Source organism: Perca fluviatilis, chromosome 12 (genome assembly GCF_010015445.1).
Source record: "Perca fluviatilis chromosome 12, GENO_Pfluv_1.0, whole genome shotgun sequence".
Taxonomy (NCBI): domain Eukaryota; kingdom Metazoa; phylum Chordata; class Actinopteri; order Perciformes; family Percidae; genus Perca; species Perca fluviatilis.
Window position 1 is genome coordinate 20,195,900 of NC_053123.1, and position 22,523 is coordinate 20,218,422.

Genomic DNA, 22,523 nt, shown 5'->3' on the forward strand with positions numbered 1-22,523 from the left:
TATAACCTGCTGCTGGAACAAGGAGCTACCAAACACACGCAACTTTAACACTGATCCACGCTGACGTGCCAACGACAGTCAAAGGACACTGGACACATTGGTTTTGATTGTGTGTGTGTGTGTGTGTGTGTGTGTGTGTGTGTGTGTGTGTGTGTGTGTGTGTGTGTGTGTGTGTGTGTGTGTGTGTGTGCCTCACTACATGCCCTAAGCGCCCTGTCTTCACACACAGCAGGTGTTAACATATGGATGTGTGTTGTTTTGCAGTGCTGCGCCTCCTGAAGGAGGGAGCAGACCCCAACACGTCCATTTCTTCTGGGGGATCCATGCTACACCTGGTAAGACACACGCACACACAGACGCGTGCAGGTTTTTGAGAATTCTAAGAGACATTCTACTTACTTACATTCATTCCCTGGAGTTAACCCCAAATGTAACCATAACTGCTACATTCCTAAACCTTACCTAAATCTAAGCCTAATTGTAACCTTAACCAACAAAAATCAATCTTGACCTTAAATGAAATGGTTGTTTTGTGTGAATGTCTTTTGTCCCCACAGCATACATAATACAAGTACAGACCCTCACACACGTACTTCGCAAAGGTGGAAAATTTAATACAAGTAGAAACATATCAACATTAGTTTTACCAAAAATTTTACTTAAGGAGAGTACTTAATAGGGGTGCACGATTCAGAAAATGTCACGATTCGATTCGATATTGATTTTCAGGCTCAAGATTTGATTCAAATACGATTCTCGATTTAAAAAAACAATTCACAGTGTGTAAATGTAGTTACTTTTCCCATGTGATTCCAGTAGACATACAATTTTATAAAAAAGAAGAAAAAAAATCGATTTTAATTTTTGGAATTCTATGAATCAATTTTGAATCGGTAGAGCTTGAATCGCGCTTCAAATGTGAATTGATTTTTTTTACACACCCCTAGTTCTTAAAGGTGCTGTAGGTAGGATTGGGAAGATCCAGGAGTTAGCCCAAAAATTTGAACATCAACAACTTCTCAGTCCCTCCCCCCCTTTCTGCTAAAGCCCAAAACGGTCTCCTAAGCCCCTCCCCCCACAAGGGAGAATGAATGTGTGTGCATGAGCAGTGATTGACACACACTTAGACACCCCCCCTGGCCCTGATTGGTGCATCTGAACAGGGAGCTGTGGATTTTTGCAAATCGCACTACAGGCTGTAGGTGGTGCCATAGGAGCCGGATTCTTTTTTGAATGACCTGTTTCTTGTAATTTTACTTGAACATAGGGTCATATTCAGCAAATATGACCCTAAATATAGTTAGTGTTATAAGTCTTACCTACTGCACATTTAACGCTCTAAAATCAAAATTATGATGTAGCTACATTCAATTTAAATTTGTGCGATGCTTTTATCCACCTCCTATTAAGATTTGGTAATAACGATAAAATCTTCTAACAAGGTAAATGCAGTTTGTATTGAGATATCAATAAATATTGTGATATAGTAAATTAAACACCTGATAAATCAAGGATCTTCAATCAAATTACACATTTATTTGTATTACACACATTATTATTGTCCCCTGGTTTGTATCGTCACATCGGACATTTTTGTTCTTTTGAACAAGGGATTATACAATCTGTACTCATATTTTCAATCCTCCATTACAGTTTTGCTTTTTCAACTGCTTATGCATGCAGATGTGTCCATGTATATCCACATGTACAGTATGGTTTTTGTTTTCATTGTCAAAAATGTTGAAGCTGGTCCACCTGCCCGATGACACTCCCAACTAGACACTGGTATCTACACTACCCCTATACATTTGGCTATACATTCTGAATCTTTCTCTCTCCAGTTGATCAAAAGTGCAAAAAATTAAACTGGGAAATATCAATTTATGAAGAAAATGTTGCAGCAGAAACTCAGGGGTGTCCTCTAATATGATGGAGTCCCAGTAACCGTTCTCCATGCCTTTTTATCCTTTAGCATTTTACCCCTGTGGCAATACAAGAATGTAATTGTTACCACATTTTCCACTTATAATTATTATACACTGAACCACTCATGTGTACTGTTTATAGTAAGCAGTGCTTCAGGAAATGTACATTTCTGAAAACCAATAATAAGGAACTCTCCTGTGTTTGCATTCTGCAGTGTGCTCGCCATGACAATGTGTTTGCAGCAGAACTTCTGATTGAACGAGGCCTGAATGTCAACCTGCAGGACGAAGACCTTTGGACAGCTCTGCATGTAGCGTGTGTGTGTGACCATGCAGACGTGGTGCTGCTGCTGCTGCTGGTAAGAAACACGCTGAGCAAACATGAACATGCGGTATATTGGGGGTAATGACCCAAATTCACACACACATATGTATGCATGGGCACACATTTTGTAATTTAGTGATTTTCTTTTTGATCCTTGCAATTCCAAGCTACAAATTAGATTAGTGCTTTGGGACCCATTCTATACTAGCTCCATGTTTTGAATCAGCTTTGAACCAGTGGCTGTATTCACATTAGTCATCCAGAATTTTTTGTCCAAGTGAAGCGTCCCTTTATTGATGAGGGGTTTTGGATTACTGAGGGTCTGAAACACAAATTTCTATTCTCTCCCAGACCCAGCTGAATCACAGAAAATGAGAATATTTAGAATATGGGCATTAGCATGATATCAAAGAGAAAGCCCACTCTGTGGAGGATGTTTCCAGCTCTTGTTGGGTCTGTCTTGACAAGAGCTGTGGTTGTACTGATTAGGTCCATAACTAGAGCAGGGCCAGCTGCAGGGGAGGGCATGCACAGCCAGCCCAGTCACTCAGCCGGCTGGATCTGTTCTGCTGGTGTTGATTAGACCCTGGGAGGGTTAACTGCAGTCTGGAGCTCCATAGAATCCAGTACAGCCTGGTTCTGCTGATTGGGTCCTGAGTGATTGCTGACTGTCTGTCTGCGGGGCAGGAAAGAAACGTTCCTGAGAGGAATGGATATGTTTGAAGAGCTGCCAGGCAAGGGGTGTGCAGAGTGGATCTGTCAGCCTGTATCGACTGCATGACTGTTGGTTCATGTGTATGTTGACTGTTTGCATATTTACATGCGTTTAATTTCCCTGGAAGCAAAGATTCCCACACGCTGCCTAGTTTATTGAGCAGGGTGCAATATAGATACGCCAAATGCAATATATGCAGTGAGTTATGCTTTCATGATAGGCAATACCATGAGAGAGGAGAGAGAGAGATTCAATACTGCTCCCTGTGAGGCAGTAACTACATTTCTTCCATTCACTACCAAGACAGAACTAGTTTCTTGTAAATGAGGTCATATTTACAAAGCCCTGTTGGAAGAGAGCAGGGAGTAAATAAAGAGATAGGAAGACAATATCCAAGAAATTCAAAAAAACTGATTCAACACTTTGAATCAATTTTTTTTTCATTTTCCAGCTTACTCTATCAACACCAAGACATGTCTTCAGCTCTCACAGCTTGAGTGTCTTTTGATACTAAGTGCTTATTTATTTCACTGCATATACTTACACACACTGCATGCGTGTGCCCTTGTGCATGCACGTGTGATTTTGACAGTTTGTGGTTGTGAGGAGACTAACCAAGTAAGAGAGGAGACTTGAAATTTGCATGAAATGTTTTTTTTTTTTTTCTTTAGGTTAGGATAAGCACTTTGAGTTTCTTTTTCTGGTATAATCAGCAGAAAAGACCAATGCTCTTCCTGTCAAAGGGTAAAAATAGCTTCGGTCAAGCCATATTTCCGATAGAGATGCAATTTCCCTTCTCTTGTATCCATTCATTTTGACACCCATCTCCTCCACCACAGACCCTTCCAGTGCCCAGTCATTCTGCTGTGTTCTCTAGCTGCAGTCTTATCAGAGCTGTAAGTTGGAGATCTTCCCTTTAAATATAATGGCTTGGCATTTTAATGAGTAGTGGGACAGTGGTCTCGCCAGAGGAGCTTGACTGGCAGTTTTATCTTTGATTGGCACAGGAAGGAATAGTGCTGCTAATATGTACTAATCTATTGTGTCCTACTCCTCCATCTCTTCCTGTATTTCCCCTCCCCTCGTCCTCTGCTTCTCTGTCCTAGATTTCCTGTTTCTAGTTCCTTCATTGAAAAGCAGAGAGGTTTTTGCTGACAGAGATGTTACCAAGCTTGTCTTGTGGGGAAAGGGGGGAGGGGGTGTTTGATGAAAAGCCTGGGTACATTGTCGCTCTGTGTCCGGATTGGCAGTGATGCTAATTCTCTTATCGCCTGCCTCCAAACAGCAGGAGAGCAGTAAGCCATTTCTAAACTGTCTCATTCCAAACCCATCTCCAAACACTACCCTAAAGCTATTCCCAGCTCCAGCTCTGGTTAATGTTGGTCATTGAGACCCTAGCGTGATTAACTGGCAGTTCAGGAGTACAGTGCGTTGTCTCTTAGCAAATGTAATCATGTCACGTATTTATTTTTAGTCTTCATGAATGATTCCACAAAAATAGTACAGTGTTAGTGTGATATTTAGTTGTGAAAACAGTCTAATTATCAAACACCTAGATCAACCGCTTTACCTTTCCATATAAATTTCAACGCAGTCCAGTGTAGTTAGTCTTGGCTCATACACACATGCATGAGGATGCCTCAACAGAGGCTCTTGATTTCCACGTGTTACATCTTTGCTGGCCTTCTATTCAAAGCCACAGCCCACACGATACTTATCAGATCTTACTTCTTCTAGTGGCTTAATTATGTCTTCCTAATTTCGTTTCTTATGAAACTATGAAAAGATGTGGTCAGTGATTAGACTTGCCCTAATTCTGCTTCAGTTTTTCCTTGAGATAGAGTACACATTGTTGGAAATATGGACGCTTGAAGAACATAGAAATGGGTCTGCTGTCTGAAAATGTTTCCCACCAATGTACTTCAACTTTATCTTTTCTCCTCTTTTTCTCTGTCATATCGTAGTTCTCTCGCTTTCATTCGCTAAACTTATGCCAGGAAAGATGTAGCAATGCAATAATTTCATCCCTGGGAGACAGTTTCCGTTCCAAAATGTTATTTCTCATCTCACAGTTCAAACCCAGTGGGGTTACAGTTGTAGATGTGAAACACTTTCCATGCTTGTAAATGATGAATTTAAAATTTCTGAACTTTGAGTCCTTTGAAGTCAAACGATTAAAAGCAAGCTGCAAGCCCAAGGCTGCACTGAACTCCACTTCACACCAGTTGAATTTTCTGTTCATAATGTAGCCCTCTCTCCTCTAGACATAACACGCACATTGCTATGGTCTATAATGGCATGTATAACTGCTTTAATTGAAGTCCCAAACCTTCAAAGTAGAAAAAAAAGAATGGAAGATGTTGTTTAAATATTTTCATAATTTCTAGTAAAAAAGAGAAAACTAGTTGTTGATTTTGATCCACATGGGAGTAAATATTTTATGTTGTTTTGTGGTCTTTTGAACCTTCATAAACATTCGATTTTAGATGGGAGAGTTAAAAAAATCAATCTCTTAAAACGTCAGTATAGATTTAAAGAAATACAAAATGGGAACTCTTTGCTTTGGATTATTTTGATTGGGCTGTGATAGTGTCACTGCCACCTGCACTGCCCCACGGAAAGCTTTCAGTACATATCTGCTAGTTGTTATTGATTATGTGGCAGTCCCTGCATATTGCAACTGCCATTATGAACCACAGGAAGCGTATAACAGATTTCCATCTCTGGGACGTCCGAGATGTATTCATCATATTGAGGCGGGGAGCGCGTCGGGGTCAGAAGTCAACTTGTCAAACCCTCACAGCCTGCGTGGCTGCATGCCAGCGCAGACTTGTTTAAATCTGTCAGCACTTATCATTTGAGCTCAAACACGTGATTAATGTCTCTGGTTTAATGGCTCACACATCATGCTTCCTTCACCATAATCTGTGTCTGCTGGTCTTGGACTTGGACTTTGTGTGCCATCAAAAGGAATTTCAGATAAATAATTTCTGTAGTGACCCTTTTTTGTTATTGTTGTCAAATTGTGTACAACAAGGCTCAGGAGGGCAAGTACAGCATTTTTACAGTTAGCACATTTTTCACGGTACAAGTATTTATGTTGTTTATTGGCTTGCGATTGTTTTAAAGGACCAATTATTACGTCCTGGTGTAAAATGTGACTGTTTTTATGTTTCACATTTGTACATAACAATTCTCAAAAGCACCTCATACATTTCAAGGTTTGTGCAGCTGTGTTTTGTACAGCTGTGAGGGAAGGCGGTCAGTGGTAAGAGTGGCCTCCTGACAGAAAGAGCAAGATATATATCTGTTAGCAGATACCTTCATCCAGCCAGCTGCCAGACCCCTATTGGCTTTTACTGGACCATGAAGTGAATTGTCTGGGTTAGCACACCCTCTTACTACCCACTATGCAGCGCGCACACACTCACAACAACACAAACTCACATGTTAACAGAGGCTCCCTGAGTAGAGCTGTCAGGTTTATGAGGACGTTGATTACCGTTTGGGAGTGAAGCACAAATCTAAGGAATATAGATGGAGCAGTCCAAATCTGACATTAGAAGCTAAGGGAGGGATGGGGGACGGAGTGTGAGAGGTGGCATAATAATATCCACTCTCTCTGACTCAATCATCTCATCTTTTGCATTTCAAGCTGTGCTAGACGTTGCGATAAGGTTTCTTGTTTTCTCATGAATAGTCACGAAGCAGCAGCTGATTTTTTGAATTTTAATTAATTATCTTTGTTAACCCCTAACTAACCCTCATAACTGAAAAATGAAACTGCAAAGCTCACCAGAATATTATCCCCTGATAACTGGAATTGACAGCCTTGTGCTGCCTTTATCACACTGTAATTGCTTTGCATTTCTTAAAAGAAATATCTGCAAAACATCTTTCATAACTGTCTGATTTATAAATCAATTAAGAACTGCAAGTTTGCACTGAGGGTTTCAGGCTCCTTGTGGTTTTCAGAGCACTAAGGTTAACAGCTCTTGTGTTGTTCTGTCAGCTGGCTCCCTCCTTGCATTTTCAGCCCTTGCACTCCCTTTTTTCCCTTTTCCCTACCCCTTCCTCTAAGAGTCTGCCTAAGGACTAGGTCATAAATCTCTTTGCCGCACTGCAACTTGGTCGTTAGAATTCTATTAGCTGTAAATATTCAATAAGCATCCTCACTTAGAGTCCCCTGTGTCTTTTATCAGACCTGGTCCAGCTTCGATCGTTACACCGGCTTGTCTTTTATGGTTAAGTCAAACAACAGGAAGCGATTTATGGCTGGATGCTGACAATTGCCACTTGAAAGGATGTATGTTACTTTTAGTACCCAACCCCGAAGAGGGGATGATAAAAATAAAAAAGGACAGAAGGAAGTCCACATCAGTATATATTGCATGGCTTATACACATTTCTGCTCTACTGGTAAAGCATTGCAGTTTTTTTTACAAATGATGAGTGCAGTAGAGTTTCTCCATAAGAGAAACAGTCACAATATGGTTATGATTGATTAACGACTGTGCTGTCGTCAGAGTAACCGTCATTGAAGGAGCCTGAGGGAATGCCTCCCATGTTATCTCATGCTATAACAGAAGACCGCTCTGGCAAGGTCCTTGTTGAGCAAACACACATTAATCTTTTCACACACACTCACCCCTGATGAACCCAGTTAACGGTAACCTACTTCCTCGCTCTTTACCGCCCCCACCCCCACCTCCCCATGCAGTTATTTAATGAGTTCTTTAATTCACTGTATTGTCTGTTAATGTCTCCATGGTTCATCTCAGGTATATGCCTCTGGGAAGCCAAGATAATTGCGCTCACTTTATCATCGATTGAAGTCTGATGAATTACCCCGGCCAAAACTCAGTTTGTTTGTGTCTTCTCTCTTCCTTTCTGCTGCGCGTGGAAGGCCGGGGTGAATGTTTTGCTGCAGGACGTCAACGGAAACATTCCTCTGGACTATGCCTCCGAGGGAACTGAGACCAGCTACATCCTCCGAAAACACCTGGAGGAAAACGGTAAAGCTCTGTGTTCCTCTCATTTGTTTTGCGTTGCACTGTGAGACAGAGAGGTAACATTAACATTTCACAATTTCATTCATCATGAGCTTCATCAACAGTTTGATTTAATGAAATACGGTGGCTTATATCCATGGTATTACTGCCCTTTCAGAAAGGAAAAAAAATTAAGTGTAGTGAGAAAAAGTAAATATGTCATTTTGTTTATTCAGAATTTAAAGGTGTAATGTTAATGGTTAATTTGTCATGCTCGCAGTTAAACAGGGGGTGGTCTGTGCGTGTATGTCTGTAAAAGGTGAAGTACACCCACAGGCCTAATGATGGTGGATTGTGATTGGGGCACTGGTCTCCCACAGAGAAAGGAGAAGGTCAACACAATAGCTGCGAATAACAGAGATAAAAGCACAAGAGATTTGGAGGCACACAGAGACAAACGTGGTGGAGTCACAGGCATGGAGTGACAGAGGGAGAGGCAGGGAAAAGTGCCAGAGAAATAAAGAGAGACATGCAGAGAAAGGGGAACAGGAATCACGCTGACAAAGCTAGACTGAAACAGATATAGACAATGATGGAGGGTCTTCCCTCATCCATCTGCCATTGGCCACGAGTTCACATGACAAATGCAAGCTTCTGACTGCAGACAGCTAACTCATCGAAGCTCAGACCACCCTACACACACACACACACACACACTCACACTCTGACTCCCCAGCCACTGAATTTTTTTAGACTTTTCTCTGCTTCTGTCCGCCAGCTCCCGTGGTGATCTCTCCCTTCTGCCTATAGTCAGCGCCCCCGATACCCCCTCCCCCCCTCACGCTGGGTTTTGCCGCCATGAAACACACACTTACTCACACAGGCTCACTTTGCCTCTGTTGCTATAGCAACTTGCCTGTACATTCTCTATCCCCATCAAGTTTGTGTTTTGAAAAACACAGACTGACTGTCCATGTGTCTCTACTTCAGGGAGAAGTAGAAATTCAGTTTGTTCTTGTTGTTGTAGCCGAGTCACTCGTGTTTAATGTTCTACTGGATTCCTACTGGAGTATTGACACTGTAGAGAATATGATTTATCTTCTTTTATGGTAATGTTCCCATGAACATGTTTTTAAAAGCTGCACACCCTGTGACTCATTTATTTGCAAAGAGAAACTTATTGATCAGCTAATCCAACCAGTCTACTTGGAAAAGTCTCATTAGTTAGTGCCCTAGAGCTTATCCAAGTGAAATATAGATTGATTGATAATCAATCTATGCTATTGCAGCAGCCAAGTCAGAGCCACTGTGTGTATATGATTATGGAGCAGTGCATTGATCTTCATAGTCTGGGATAGATGCCCTTGTGCCGGCCCAGGAGACGGGCTACAGTGGCCTTGAACCGTTGAGGTCAGGGATCTGTATGAGTATTGGATGACCTTAAGATTTTATTGAAGTGTCATCAACAGCAGGATTACTTTTGGTCACTTGATCTGCCATGCTTTGGTTTTAGCATGAGACGGTTTCCTGTGTTCCGTCGGTTTGTGTCTGTCAGTGCTGTACACGCAGCCAGCATCCTCCCTAAAATCGCATACTTTAGTTCTGTTGTAATTCAGCACTGACACTGCACAACCTCTATCAGAGAACATTGTGCTGAACTCAAACCAAATCCTGTTGAAAAATGTAGTTTTGCAAAAACTGGGGAATCTTTAAATGCAAATCATGTCAGAACCCTGTAATTGAATGTTACTCATCCCTACATATTGCAAAAGTCAACAACATAACTAGTTTGTTCTAAACATTTGATTCTTGGGTATGAGGTTTAAAGGAATAGTCCGACATTTTGGGAGTTAGATAAGACGATTAAGACCATTGATACCAGGAAGTCACTGCTCCCGGTCGTGAAATAGTCCAGCACATAATGTGCCGTAATACCACAACTTATATATTTTACACTTTGTTTTTTGAATGGATGAAATAAACAAGATATAACATGTTAGTTAGCTAGCGTTAGAGGTGTCGGCTGATTTCCTTTGGACAGAGCCAGACTAGCTGTTTCATCAGTTACCAGTCTTTATGCTAAGCTACGCTAACCATCTCCAGTCCTCAGCTTTATTTTTAACGCACAGATATGACAGTGCCATCGATATTCTCATCTCATTCTCAAGTTTTTGGTAAAAAAGTGAGTATTTTCACAAAATGTCAAACTATTCCTTCAAGCATGACAGCTAAAGGCTTTCTGTAATGTGTGTCTCACTTGTGTTTTTTTAGGTGTGGATGTGTCATCCATGCACTCCATGAAGACGCAGAGACCCAGCACGATGCTGTCTGACGTTAGACAGCTTGTAGCCACAGGGGGAAGTCTCAACCAGCCCAATGATGACGGTGTCACTCTGGTAAGTAAGGTCACATGTATGTTAGTGTGTATGAGTTGACCTTTTCTTTGTCCCTCTCTGCCTCTGGTCATGGTTTGTTCTCTTTCTTTAACTCAGTCTTTCATATGGCTTCTCCTATTTGGATGACAACTTTCTCTTTTTCTGTCTCTCTGAAGCTCCACATAGCATGCGCCAGTGGTTATAGAGAGGTTGTGTCTGTGTTGTTGGAGAGCGGTGCGGACCCTAATCCTGCTGACAACAACTTCTGGACCCCTCTTCACCTGGCTGCTAAATATGGACAGGTAACTCAAAGCTGCTCAACACAATGTCAGAATGTTGTTGACATTAATAAAGTAGTCTCCTAATTTCTACTCATCTAGCTATATTGATCCAATGTGATTGCAGTCATTAATGAAATGGAGGAAATAACGAGGAAATTATTGATGGATGGATTGCTCCTCAGGTAGTTGCCTCCAGTTACTCTGCACACACTCTGATAAACTGCTCTTTTTGGGCCTATTGATCAGAAACAGTCAAACTGCTGGCATAGAGCAGCACTGCATGCATTTGTTACAGCATTTTAGATTAGCAGTTTAATGGTCTCTCTTAGAGGAAAAGAGATTGATTTTCAGATGGGGCGGAGGTGAACTACTGGAGCGATGATATCTGGTGGTTTGGGAGGGTTCCAACTATGAAGGAAGGAAAGTGATCATGTTCACATCTTGCTGACCCAACTGGATATGTAATTACATTTCTGGGCCTGTGTGCTTGGGCTGCTGACAAAGAGAATTTATTCATTTGGTATTTAGAGTCGCTCTCTACTTCTTTGGTTCATCTACCCTCAAGACATGTGTTTTAAAAATTCTTTCTTTCTCTGTGTTACCTTGCAGCCTTTCTCTGTTTCTTTCATACAGATCTGCTGCTCTTGGTTTTTTTTTTTCCCTCTCACACAATTCCTTTATCCAGTTATTAGTTGAAATAATTATTGTTAAGTCAGTAGATCTAAATGTACAAATCTTCCAGATACCAATCTTCTAAATGGAATAATAAGCTCCCTGTGTTTTTAAGACTTTCTGCATATGCAAACACTCTGTGTGTGTGTGTGTGTGTGTGTGTGTGTGTGTGTGTGTGTGTGTGTGTGTGTGTGTGTGTGTGTGTGTGTGTGTAATATGTAAGTGCATCTGACTTAAGAGTGGCAGTCTAGAGGATTGGATAATCGATTAAGTTTCCTTTGCAGTGCTAAATCACCTTAGCCGTCGTCTCTTTACTGGTGCCAGTGCTGTGCCTCCTGCATACCAATTACTCCCTGAGACTTCTTAACACTCACTTCCTGTCACCAGTCCCTTATACTGACAGTGACACGTCAGTAATACAACATTGTGGGTTCAAGATGTGTGTGTATACAGCCAACTAAATCACTGGTCCCAATAAGATGAGGTTTTGCTGATATGAGGCAGACGCAAACTCTGATCAGACCCCATTCTGCAGGGTGGCATACATTCTACAGAACACTGACCCTTTAAGAAGATACATGACCCTATTACCGCAACTAATTAAGCTTCCCTCTCTTGGTCTTATGATAAGATTCAGGCTCCAGGCGTCCTTGGTTTAAGTCAAAGCTTTTTAAGATGTGTTCTCTTGAGGGAAGAATTTATATAATTTTTGTGTGTGGATTTTTCAAACAAAAATGACGGGATGTTAAGATACAGCCCTACTGGGATTGGATTCATTTATTCAGTTTTAGAACTAAGGCACAGGTGGCAATAGTTTAATTTTCTAAAATACTTTATTGTTAATCTCAAGATTAATTTGAAAAAAAATAAGATTAATTTGAAAAAAAATTGAAAAAGAACATTTGGCCCCTTACCAAAAACGTTTCTGTCCATCTGAATCAGCTATGAGGTTGCTCTGTCCCAACTTATCCCAATGTCATGACATTTTCCTGATTATCGTGGCCCATTGAAGAGTTCAGATCTTGTGGTGCCACTGACGTGTTGTCTGTATTTATAGGGTGTGAGTGCAGCTGACAGGGTTTGTGGGCAGTAGAGATGCTGTAGACTCTTACAGCTCAAACAGCTGTTGACGTGGGTCAGGGCCAGTCTGCTGAATGTGCTTAGTCACTCACTCTTCCATACTGTAGAAGATGTCTCATTTGCTATAGTACAAAGAAGTTCTGCTACTTTAGAACGGTCCTCCAGAGCCAGAGAAGACATTACACAGGTGCTTTTTTCTTACAGGCTGAGTAGTGCTGCCCATGATGAATAAAATCACCCTGATGTGTCAAATCGGTTAAATGCCCCTTTATTGTTTTTATAATGTAGGTTTGGTTTTACTGAAGCGTGTGGGAAGCCTTTTTGATGCAGCAAACAGCTGAGAATCAGTTTTTAGTTTTACCAGCTGAGTTAACTTAGCTCAAGCATAATACTATGGTTACTTGTTGTTTAATACACTCTGTGCACCAGTTAAATGCAAAGAAGTGGAAATATTTGAGGTGTCCTGATATACAACTTCAATGAAAAACATGTTCAGTCTTAACAGTGCTTCTTGCATTGCAGCTAAATGTTGTGAATACTAAAAAGTAGGAGGAGATGCGTTAGGTATATTATGTTCCTAGAATGTTACCCCAGAATTTGCTCTGGTTGACTCTGGTTGTGTTTAATTAACAGCCACACTCTCATTTTCATTTTTGAAACAATGCCTTTCTGTTTATTGAGCTGCTGTTTCTGGGTCATGCCATCTTTCATATATTACCAAGAAATGATGAAGAAGATTCTTGTCTATTATCAATAAATTGAGTCACACTTCAGATACTTAAACACAAATTGTACCCTAATCACATATCAGTATTCACAGATCACATAGTGCATCACACTTCTTCATTCAATGCAGCTGACACTCCATAGAGTCAAAGAATGTGTGGTGACAGAGAGAATGCAAAGAGAAGTAATGAGAAAGAAAGGAGAACAAGTCTGACTGAGCGCTTGTGTGAGCATAGGTTAAAAGAAAAACCTAGACAGAACAATAGAGGCTAGAGGTGACAGCCATCATATGTCACTGTGTGTAGAAATGAGGGTAGACGATTATGGGGTTCTTCCACTGTAACGTGGAAGATACGCTCATTATTAAAAGATCTCCTCAGTCAGGGGCAACACTTGTATAGACCTGTCATGTGTGACATGCACTGTTTGTATCATCTTGCCAGTGTTTACATTCTAGGCCTGTGTCACAGTATAGCCTACATTTACATATGCAGTATACAGCTGCACTGTAGCAGTACATGTGGAAAAAACCACCTTGTCTCCTGAACAAAATATCTGCTATGAAATGTTTTTTTTGTTCTTGCATGATGTTTTGGTTTTATCTAATGGAAATGGATGTGTGTGTTTTCGCCTACAGACAAGCATCGTTAGCCAGCTCCTGAGGCACAGAGCAAACCCGACTCTGTTGAACTGCAACCAAGACAAGCCCTCAGGTAACATATTCAGGCATTCACACAAATACACAGGTGCGCACATACACACACAAATATTGCTGCGCGATTGGGCAAACGTGCTTTAGCTAGCAAGAGTTAATGAAGCAAAGAAGCGAAGAAATGGATTTTGACTTATTCAGCTGCAAATGCATTAATAATCACTGTGATAATATAAAACACACACACACAGTGAATGAGGCTTCGTCATAATCAGTCTCTGCTGAGCCTATCTGTGCACATCTCAGTGTATCTGTGAGAGAAACTCATTTATTAATAAAAGGAAACATTAACACCTTTTACTCATGCCCGTACACACATACACACATGCACTGATTCAAATTGCGTGTTAGCAGTAATCAAAAGAGGATTGTGTGATTAATTTGCTAATGGGCATAAAGGTATCATATCATTATCAAGGGGCATGTATTATTTTTTTTTTATAAGCTTAGAAGATCCACAGAGGAGATCTTAATAAAATTGATGATTTAAATAATGAGTTGCATGTATATGCACACATTCCTGCCGACTGCAGAGGGTGGCCGGTAATGCAACTTATTGTAAAAGTTGGCAAGAATAAGACAAATAGATGAAACGCCCTAAACAGAATGGAAACATCTCATCACTTGCTAGCCAGGCCTGTATTTCAAATACTGAAATGTGATGGTAAATGAAACTGGCCCTTTACCTTAAAGATTAGCCATGTCGGGGCTGATGTTGGCTTGGTGTCATGCTATTCCATTGGTGAACAGTCAGAAATGATAACACTCCAAGACAATTGGCAGTGGGCCAACAAAAGGCAGAGAAGATAAGAGAACTGGCAACCGATGTTAATATTGCAGGTTTGGAAAGTTTAAAAAAAGTGGGCTTAGCAAATGTTTTATGAGAAAGGAAAGGCATTCAGCAGATATGTAAGGCCTCAAATACACACAATGTGTTTTGAAGAGAAATACTGGCTATAAACATAACTGTGTTTGTTTACTAGAAAACTCCACGGGTACCTTAAGTCTTTGACATCTCTTCTTTTTCTCAGTAAATGCTCAGTCTCTATGTGTGTGTGTGTGTGTGTGTGTGTGTGTGTGTGTGTGTGTGTGTGTGTGTGTGTGTGTGTGTGTGTGTGTGTGTGTGTGTGTGTGTGTGTGTGTGTGATAGTGTTAGTTTACATATTTTCATTATTTTAATGTTGGAGTGAAGCCATTATTGGCTGATGAGCCCGATCAATCTTGCATTTAGGGGGGGGTGAATTCCCCGCATCTCAGTCCTGAACAGAACCGTTATAAAACCATTCACTGAACCAGGCTGCTGATGAATGTAGTGTAGTCATTGTAAATGTACAAGGCGTCTCTTATGTTATGGTGATGAAATGTGTCATTTAGAGGGCCTCTGGGCTTCTGACCTCTCAATTGTGGGATAGAATATCATAGATGCCTCTAACCATTTACTACCATGGCTCCATCACACCTCGGACTGTCTCACTCCGGCCTTAATCAATAGCCCCTTCTAGCATGTAGGCTTAGAAAAGATGTGAGACAAGCCCTTGGAGACTGACACACCCCTCCCTCAGCAGCCTCTTGACGAAAGAAAGCTAGACCAAGAGTCTAGGGGGTTGTCAGTCACACAGAAATAAAAAGACAGGGTGAAGCCATTCCCCTCCCTCTTGCCCTGTTAGACCTCATTACAGACGGGGAATCTTATCTCCCCCCTTCCTCTTATGCATAGTTGGATTTATGCTCAGTGGGGTTCACATTCTGCACCAGTGCAGGCTCACGGATTGTGAAGGAAGGTTGGCATGGCGAAAGACTAGTAAACGGAAAGGTGTACTTGGTTGTTTTAGAGTGCAGAGTGTTATGGCCTTTAGCTTACAATATTACCATTATTATTTCATTATTATTAAGTAATATCATTATCACGATATTCAACAATGTTAGGGCATATTGCATATTTTCCTCATATCGTGCAGCCCTAATAACTACCCTGAAATTGTGTCAGATGCTGCATAGTGTTGCAATATTTTCATCTGTATCATCTTTTAGTCTAATTTGTTTAATATGTAAATAGTTATTTTTTTCTAAATTATCTGATAATGTTATGTAGTCATTGTTTTCACCTTGGTTTGACGAGTTTATTACTGAACCCAGCCATCACACGACGCACCTTCACATCCTGCGCCACACACCACCACAAGTAAATTCTCAGCCTGTGGGAAACACTGAATTTATATCAAATTAAACTTTGTGAAGTTCAAATATCACAACAAATCGCTGTACTGATTAACCTGTCTTGTGTATCAATTCACCAGACATTTCTGCATCTGGGCCCATAGCTGATATGCTGCTGAATGCAGAGGAGAGCTGGCTGCAGAGACTAAAGGACCCCTCTGCTCCTCTACCCCCCACTGACCAACGCTATGATGGTGGTTTACACGACCTCAACACCCCTGTCAAGAACTTGTAGGTTAACAGTTTTATGGCCACAATTGTTGTCTTATGGTTACTACACAGACTGAAAATCATGTTTATTTTCTCTCATCATCCACTTTGCCCCAAATCTGCTTCCTGACCCTCCATCCACTGTCTTTTCCAACTCCTTGCCTATCCACCTATCACACAGGAACCCCTTGGGGCTCTCTATCTCCAAGCGTGACAGTCTGCTGGAGAAGTGTGCCATGTTCAGAGAGGCAGGTGGAGCACTGAGCCGACAGCCCTTACAGGACAATGGCCTAGATGGCCCCTTTAGCTCTGGATCCAGCAAACTGGAGCAGGTACCTTGTTGTCTTACACCTCCCGCACTACAAAAAACACAGTAAGGCAGTAAGGACATAGATAATCCCAAAGGTCAACAAGAAGAAATATTTCATATTCCATGTGTTACTTTGCCTTGTTTTCATAAATGAAGAAGAGGCTTGCCACACACCAAAGAAACTCAACTTAAAAATGTGACGTTTTGAATTTTTTTTTCAAATTAAACTTCAGGCTTTGCATTTCACATCTGCTTCATCAAGCTTACTTTTCATCTTGAACATCACACTCTATGTAATTACTTTGGTGTTTTAAAGAAGTATCTGAACAGAAAAAGTGGCAGGGAATCTGACAAAAGAAATCCAAACATGAAAACTGTTACAAATTGCAGTTTGTATTCAGCAGTGACAATTAGTCATAATAAGTAATTAAGTATGTACTTTTTAAGAAATTTGCTGTATCTCGCCATTAATGTGCATTTGAGACCCAATAGCATTAGAAAAAAATCAATTGTTGAAGAGTTTGATTTGAACAGTGTTGCAATATCTATGGGCCTCAGTGGAATATAACTGGAGACCACTGTCCAAGACTTTACATTTTGTATATAAATGCAAAGTGCCTTAAGCTGTAGATCTTAGTGTGAGCATGTTGGTTTAAACCCTCACCTTGCACTTTCCTCAGGTTAAGCTGATGCCTCCAGCTCCCAATGACGACCTGGCATCCCTCAGTGAGCTGACCGACAGCAGCCTGCTCTACGAGATGCAGAAGCGCTTTGGCAACGACCAAATCTACGTAAGACTCCACTGTCTTTGTGCTGCTAAACAACGAAGTCCCACTCAACATTAAACATGCATTAAAACACAAAGTAAACATAGAACAGAGATAAATACAAACACGCACACTCTCTCTCTCGAGCATAACTCGGCCACTATAGTTATTTATTTGTATCGGAGTGTTGTGTTGTTTATGGTCTGGGAATTTCAGAGTGTGATGTTTGAATCACATGACGCTGTCTTTATACCCACGAGTACTGCAGTGGGTACTCGGTTTCTGAAGTATAAACATGGCACACAGTGCATCACAAATACATACCTCCTCTCCTGAAGACTGTTGTGCAGATAATATAAATGTGCGTGACCTCTGACACCTGACTACTTTTACAGCCATTGACTGGTGGTGAATAGGTATTTTTCTGAACGTAGTTACATCTTTATTAGTCTCAGTAGTCTGTATACCCTTTTGTGTTTATGAGCTGAATCCCTTCCCCTCTCTGTTTTGGCCTGCTGACTTGTGTAAGAGTGGTACCTAATTCTAATACACACACGCCACACACACACACACACACGCACTGGGGACAATTGCAAAATCAATAACATTTAGATTGATTGGAAAGATAAATCTATAACTATATTCAGGAGAAAAAAAAGCCTTTATCTCCATCAATTGGTCTATTTTATATCCCTGTCATTTTCTCCTTTCCTTTAAAACTGTAGTCTGGCCCATACTTCTCCACGGGGACCAAGCTCTATAAAGACTGGAACCAGATCAATGTGGAGCTATCGGGTGCACTCTCTTCTCTGTGAAGAGGCAGTAATAGTATAGTTATTATAGAAAGAACCCAGATGGGCGACAGACAGTAGGGTTAGCCACAGCAGGGGACAACAGATAAGGGGATGACAATAAAAGGCAGTAGAGTGGTGGATGAAGAAAAGAGAAATGATGATGAATAATGAGGGCTGGATTTGAGGTACAGTCCAATTTGGAAGAAGAAAAGGTGAAAAGAAGGACAAATTGCAGCTATCATGGGGACTTGGAATACACCTGATCTGATACTGTATATGTGTATAACTCCTCTGTCATGGAGCTGCACACGATACAGTCATGCGTTATGCTTTATTCTGTATGTAGCAAGGTAAGCAAATAATGGCTTTACATTTAAAATGTTCCACATAGTATTTGTCTTTTCTGAAAGTGTTTGCTTAGAAATGAACAGCTTACACTTTTCATGTTACCAAATCAATTATTTTCTTTGCATTTCTGCCATTCTTCAACCTGTTTATATACTTACAGTATAACCTTATGTACATAATAGAGGGCATTTCAAGAAAGAGGTGAACAAAGCAGAGATGTGATGAAGGACAGACCTAGGGGGAGGACAAAGGCAGTGAATGCTCCATATGTTCCCAGCAGGGTGGTCAGAGATGGGGCTTTGATGAGTGGTCAGCTGCCATTTGCCAATATACTGTAGAAGGACCAGTGCACCGCTAAACCCCCCAAGGAGAGCGGCAAGCAACTGAAATGACAGAAGACACTGATGAAGGCCGGATTATTGACAAGCTTGTCACAAGATTAACAGTTTGTGCAGAATTGAAGTTTAACTCGGTTGAAAAAAGCAAAACTTGTAGTGTGAATGTTGCTCTGTGTCCCAAAGCAGTGGGGATTTGTTCAAGTCATTAACCTTGAGCCAGGGCCTCAGGACAGAGCAGCATGTTACAGAATGTTAGCAATGTCTGCGCTCTCCCAGAGGACAGAGCGTTAGCTTTATAACAGCCTCCGGGACTCTTTGTAAGAAACAGAGGGTTAGCAGTTTCGTGAAAAGGGTCGGAGTTGGTTATTTTTATCTAAATGGCCTCAGGGTTTGTGTGTACGCTGCATGGGAGGTCATTACTGAGGTTATCGTTGGAGGTCCCCACCTTTTTCTCTGCCTTGAGATTATCATATTCTTCTGTTAATAGAGATTGTCACCACCATGAATACTGATGTTAAGGAAAGAGTAGGACAGCACTTTAATTTTCAGGTCGGTGTTTGCTTCAAGCAGTCTGTAAGTAATTACTGTAAAACGCAGCTTCAGCCTGTTTGTATATTAAAATGGTCAACCTCACACCCAAAAGATAAATGTTCGACATGGATTCCTCAGTAAAAGATCAATCAGGTGTGTTTTTTTCTTCTCTTTTGTAGACTTACATTGGACACATCCTTCTGCTGGTCAATCCAAACAAAGAGCTGCCCATCTACTCCACTTTGGTAAGCAATGCATTTAAATTAACTCTATATCTCACAAAGGCTTACAATATATGCTGTGCTTTGCTCTCTTAATGTTGAAATTGCAGGTCTACTGAATGTACTATGATCCATGCTTTAAACATGTGGCTTTACATTTGATAGGCTATGCATTTTACATGCAAACGCATACTAAAGGAGGCACGTTTGCTGTATAATAAGTGGGGCATGAACAGATGAAATGGACCTTGTGGTTGATAAATAATGCAATCTTCCTGTCAGTGATACACAGCACTAGGCTGACTCTGCTAGGGAAGAGAGGGATCCGGTTTAGCTAGCATACACACACTCTCACACAGATTTTATTACGCTACCTCTCCACTATAAATAATTATGTTTTCCATCATTATTGGTAAAAATCAGCATATTTAACATTTGCAACAGCTAGAGGAGACTGTCAGTGAATGACAGATCAGATGCTCTGATTTTTAAACCTTATTATCATTTGTGTGTTGTGATATCAGTCAACAACAGTGTGTGTGTCACCTTATTTTAAACAGTGGATAACTAATTTAGAAGTAGCTGATTAATGCCAGCTTAGTGCTCGCTCATGGGGACCCAGGAGGTATTAGATGGAAGAAGAGACATTTTCTCCTGCCATTACAGAATGAAACCAAGCCCCCCTCTGGCTTTCCCATTCCTGCCTGTGTCTGGATTCATTCCAGGCCTCTATACCCAACTGAGTGGCATGTGGACAAGCAGGGAGGAGCCAGTGTGAGAAGGACATATGTCACAACATGTGTGATCTGCTGGCCGTCTGTCACCCCCCCTGGTCTAGTGGTCCACAGCCTATCCTCCTTCCCTTTGCCACAGCCACAAATACAGCAGTGGCACACATCTTCTGGACTGGTTTTATGGATGGAGGTGTGACAGTACAGTCATATCACAGTTCAGTATGACAGACGATGGAGGGTTCACTATCTGATACACTTACCATATTTTTAAGTTGTAACTGTGACTGTTCAAAATTCCTTATTTATTCCACCTTTTGCATAAATTGTGCAACATTTAAACTATAGTTTCTGTCATATGTTATCAGAAGCCCTAAAATTTTTGGTCTTGACTAAAAGCTTGTCAACATTTTCAGGCCATAGTTGAGTCAAAGTTTGAATGGGTATTGTTAAACTTGGGTTATCCAGTAGTAATATTACTTTTCAAAACAACAATTACAGTGTTTCTGCGAAACAAAATTGGTATTTTGTGTGTGCAAACAAAATCTAAACAGCTGATCTGATATAGTTGATATTTTGGTTCATGTTTAGCTCCATGTGTATGTTTTGCATTTTTGTGATGCAATACATTATGCACCAATATACTGTTAAACCCCTAAAATGATGGAGGAAGAGGGATTCTTGTTACCTTTTTTCTATTACAGTGACATGGCCTGGAATTAAGCTTCAGTGCATTTGCTGGCTAACTGTTTTTTGTTGTTGTTTTTTTTAAGTAAATTGGCCAGAATTAGTTTATGGCTCAGCATATGTGTGTGTGTTTAAATTGATGATATCTTTGACACATTGGGTTACATGTTAGATAAAGTGGTAAAACCACACCTTGTTGGTGAGACACACAAACCTACACAGGTATGGAAAGTTATCCCCAGCATGGTTCCACTATTTTGCTGAAACGCTATCCTGTGTGTTGCTAAGCCCAAGTTTGTATCCATGTGACGTAAGGTTGTTGTAACCCAATGTCTTAACGGACTTCACCTGTCTTTCTCTCTCTCTCTCTCAGGTTAGTCAGTTGTACCTGAGCTCCACGGGTCGTCTGTGCTCCTCTCTGCCACCTCACATCTTCTCCTCAGCAGAAAGAGCTTACCACATGATGCTGCAGGAGAGACGACCACAGTGTTTCATCTTGAGGTACACCCGCCTCCTTCAGCACTCAAACGCACACTCTCACAAACACTGAACTCTGTGCCTCGGGATTATTAGACAAAAATATCACAGAGCGAAATTGTGAGAATAAAAGTGACATTCAGCTGCCCACCTAGTTTGTCCACACACCTGTTAAACACTCCCTGAGAGATTAATAGCTCTCAGTCTGAGCTGAGCTGTGGACCTGTTTAATGTTCATGCAGAGATGGAGATTTGCTGTGAGCTTTGCACTGTCTTGCTCTTTGTCCTCGGCTGGATGGAGGCAGCTCCCTGATTGCAATTAAATCCCGTTCCGGCTCTCCAGTGACATTCCCGCTGAGTTGTAACCAATCTGGCAGAGAGTTAATGCGCCCTGGCCACAGGCTATCCATCTCACTCACACACAAACAAACAAACACACACACACACACACACACACACACACACTCGCTAGGATATTGGACCATGCATTCTCACGTACAGTCTCTCTACTGCACTTTATTCCTCCTTTTGCTTGTTTCTCTTTCATTCAAGCTTTATGTTTCATTCAGTATTTCCTTGCACATGAACAAAACACACACACACACACACACACACAGACACACGTTTACAGGCAATCAGCAGCCATGATCCCCCGAGGCTAGTGCTCGAACTAAATGCCCTTGAAATCTAATATAAACTAAATGAAAAGACAGTGGAAAGGCCTTTGGACTTTGCACTCAGCAGGGCTGTTAGTAGGAAGTATAGTAACACACACAGTGCACCACAGCACACTGCAATCATTAGTGAGGGATTCTGACCTTCTGAAGCCATCTGCTTGGTGTTACTATGCCGGTCTCAACTCTCTGCATGTCGTTGAGTGTCAGAGCATGTACTGTAGAGGTACCTTATGTCAGATTTAATATCTACTCAACAGCAAATTAAAAACAAGCGTCTACTGCCAAATAAGTTGTGGCTGTAACAGTGTGTGGAAAGTCGTGATCAATGGAGCAATGTTAGTTCTGTCAGAAAGAAGCAATAGATTGTGAATTTGATGGGTGCGGGTCCCTGAAGGGGTAAAATCAAGTGGGTG

General features: G+C 41.2%; 1 protein-coding gene across 9 annotated transcripts in view; it reads left to right on the forward strand.

Annotated features, from left to right (window-relative positions):
* Window positions 1-22,523, forward strand: part of myo16 (myosin XVI) — a 111,736-nt gene that overhangs the window by 42,045 nt on the left and 47,168 nt on the right. For 8 of the 9 annotated variants that reach the window (XR_005640959.1, XR_005640960.1, XM_039817789.1 and 5 more), the window contains exons 3-13: window positions 265-335; window positions 2,141-2,284; window positions 7,872-7,980; window positions 10,228-10,352; window positions 10,508-10,633; window positions 13,728-13,803; window positions 16,100-16,250; window positions 16,411-16,561; window positions 17,220-17,330; window positions 19,497-19,562; window positions 21,330-21,457. Coding sequence is in view for 7 of the 9 variants with exons in the window: in XM_039817789.1 (XP_039673723.1) it covers window positions 265-335; window positions 2,141-2,284; window positions 7,872-7,980; window positions 10,228-10,352; window positions 10,508-10,633; window positions 13,728-13,803; window positions 16,100-16,250; window positions 16,411-16,561; window positions 17,220-17,330; window positions 19,497-19,562; window positions 21,330-21,457 (1,258 nt within the window). In the remaining 2 variants the exon portion in view is untranslated. Of the gene's footprint in view, window positions 1-264; window positions 336-2,140; window positions 2,285-3,824; window positions 3,862-7,871; window positions 7,981-10,227; window positions 10,353-10,507; window positions 10,634-13,727; window positions 13,804-16,099; window positions 16,251-16,410; window positions 16,562-17,219; window positions 17,331-19,496; window positions 19,563-21,329; window positions 21,458-22,523 lie in introns of those variants that run through there. The other variant, XM_039817790.1, reaches the window with a different exon arrangement.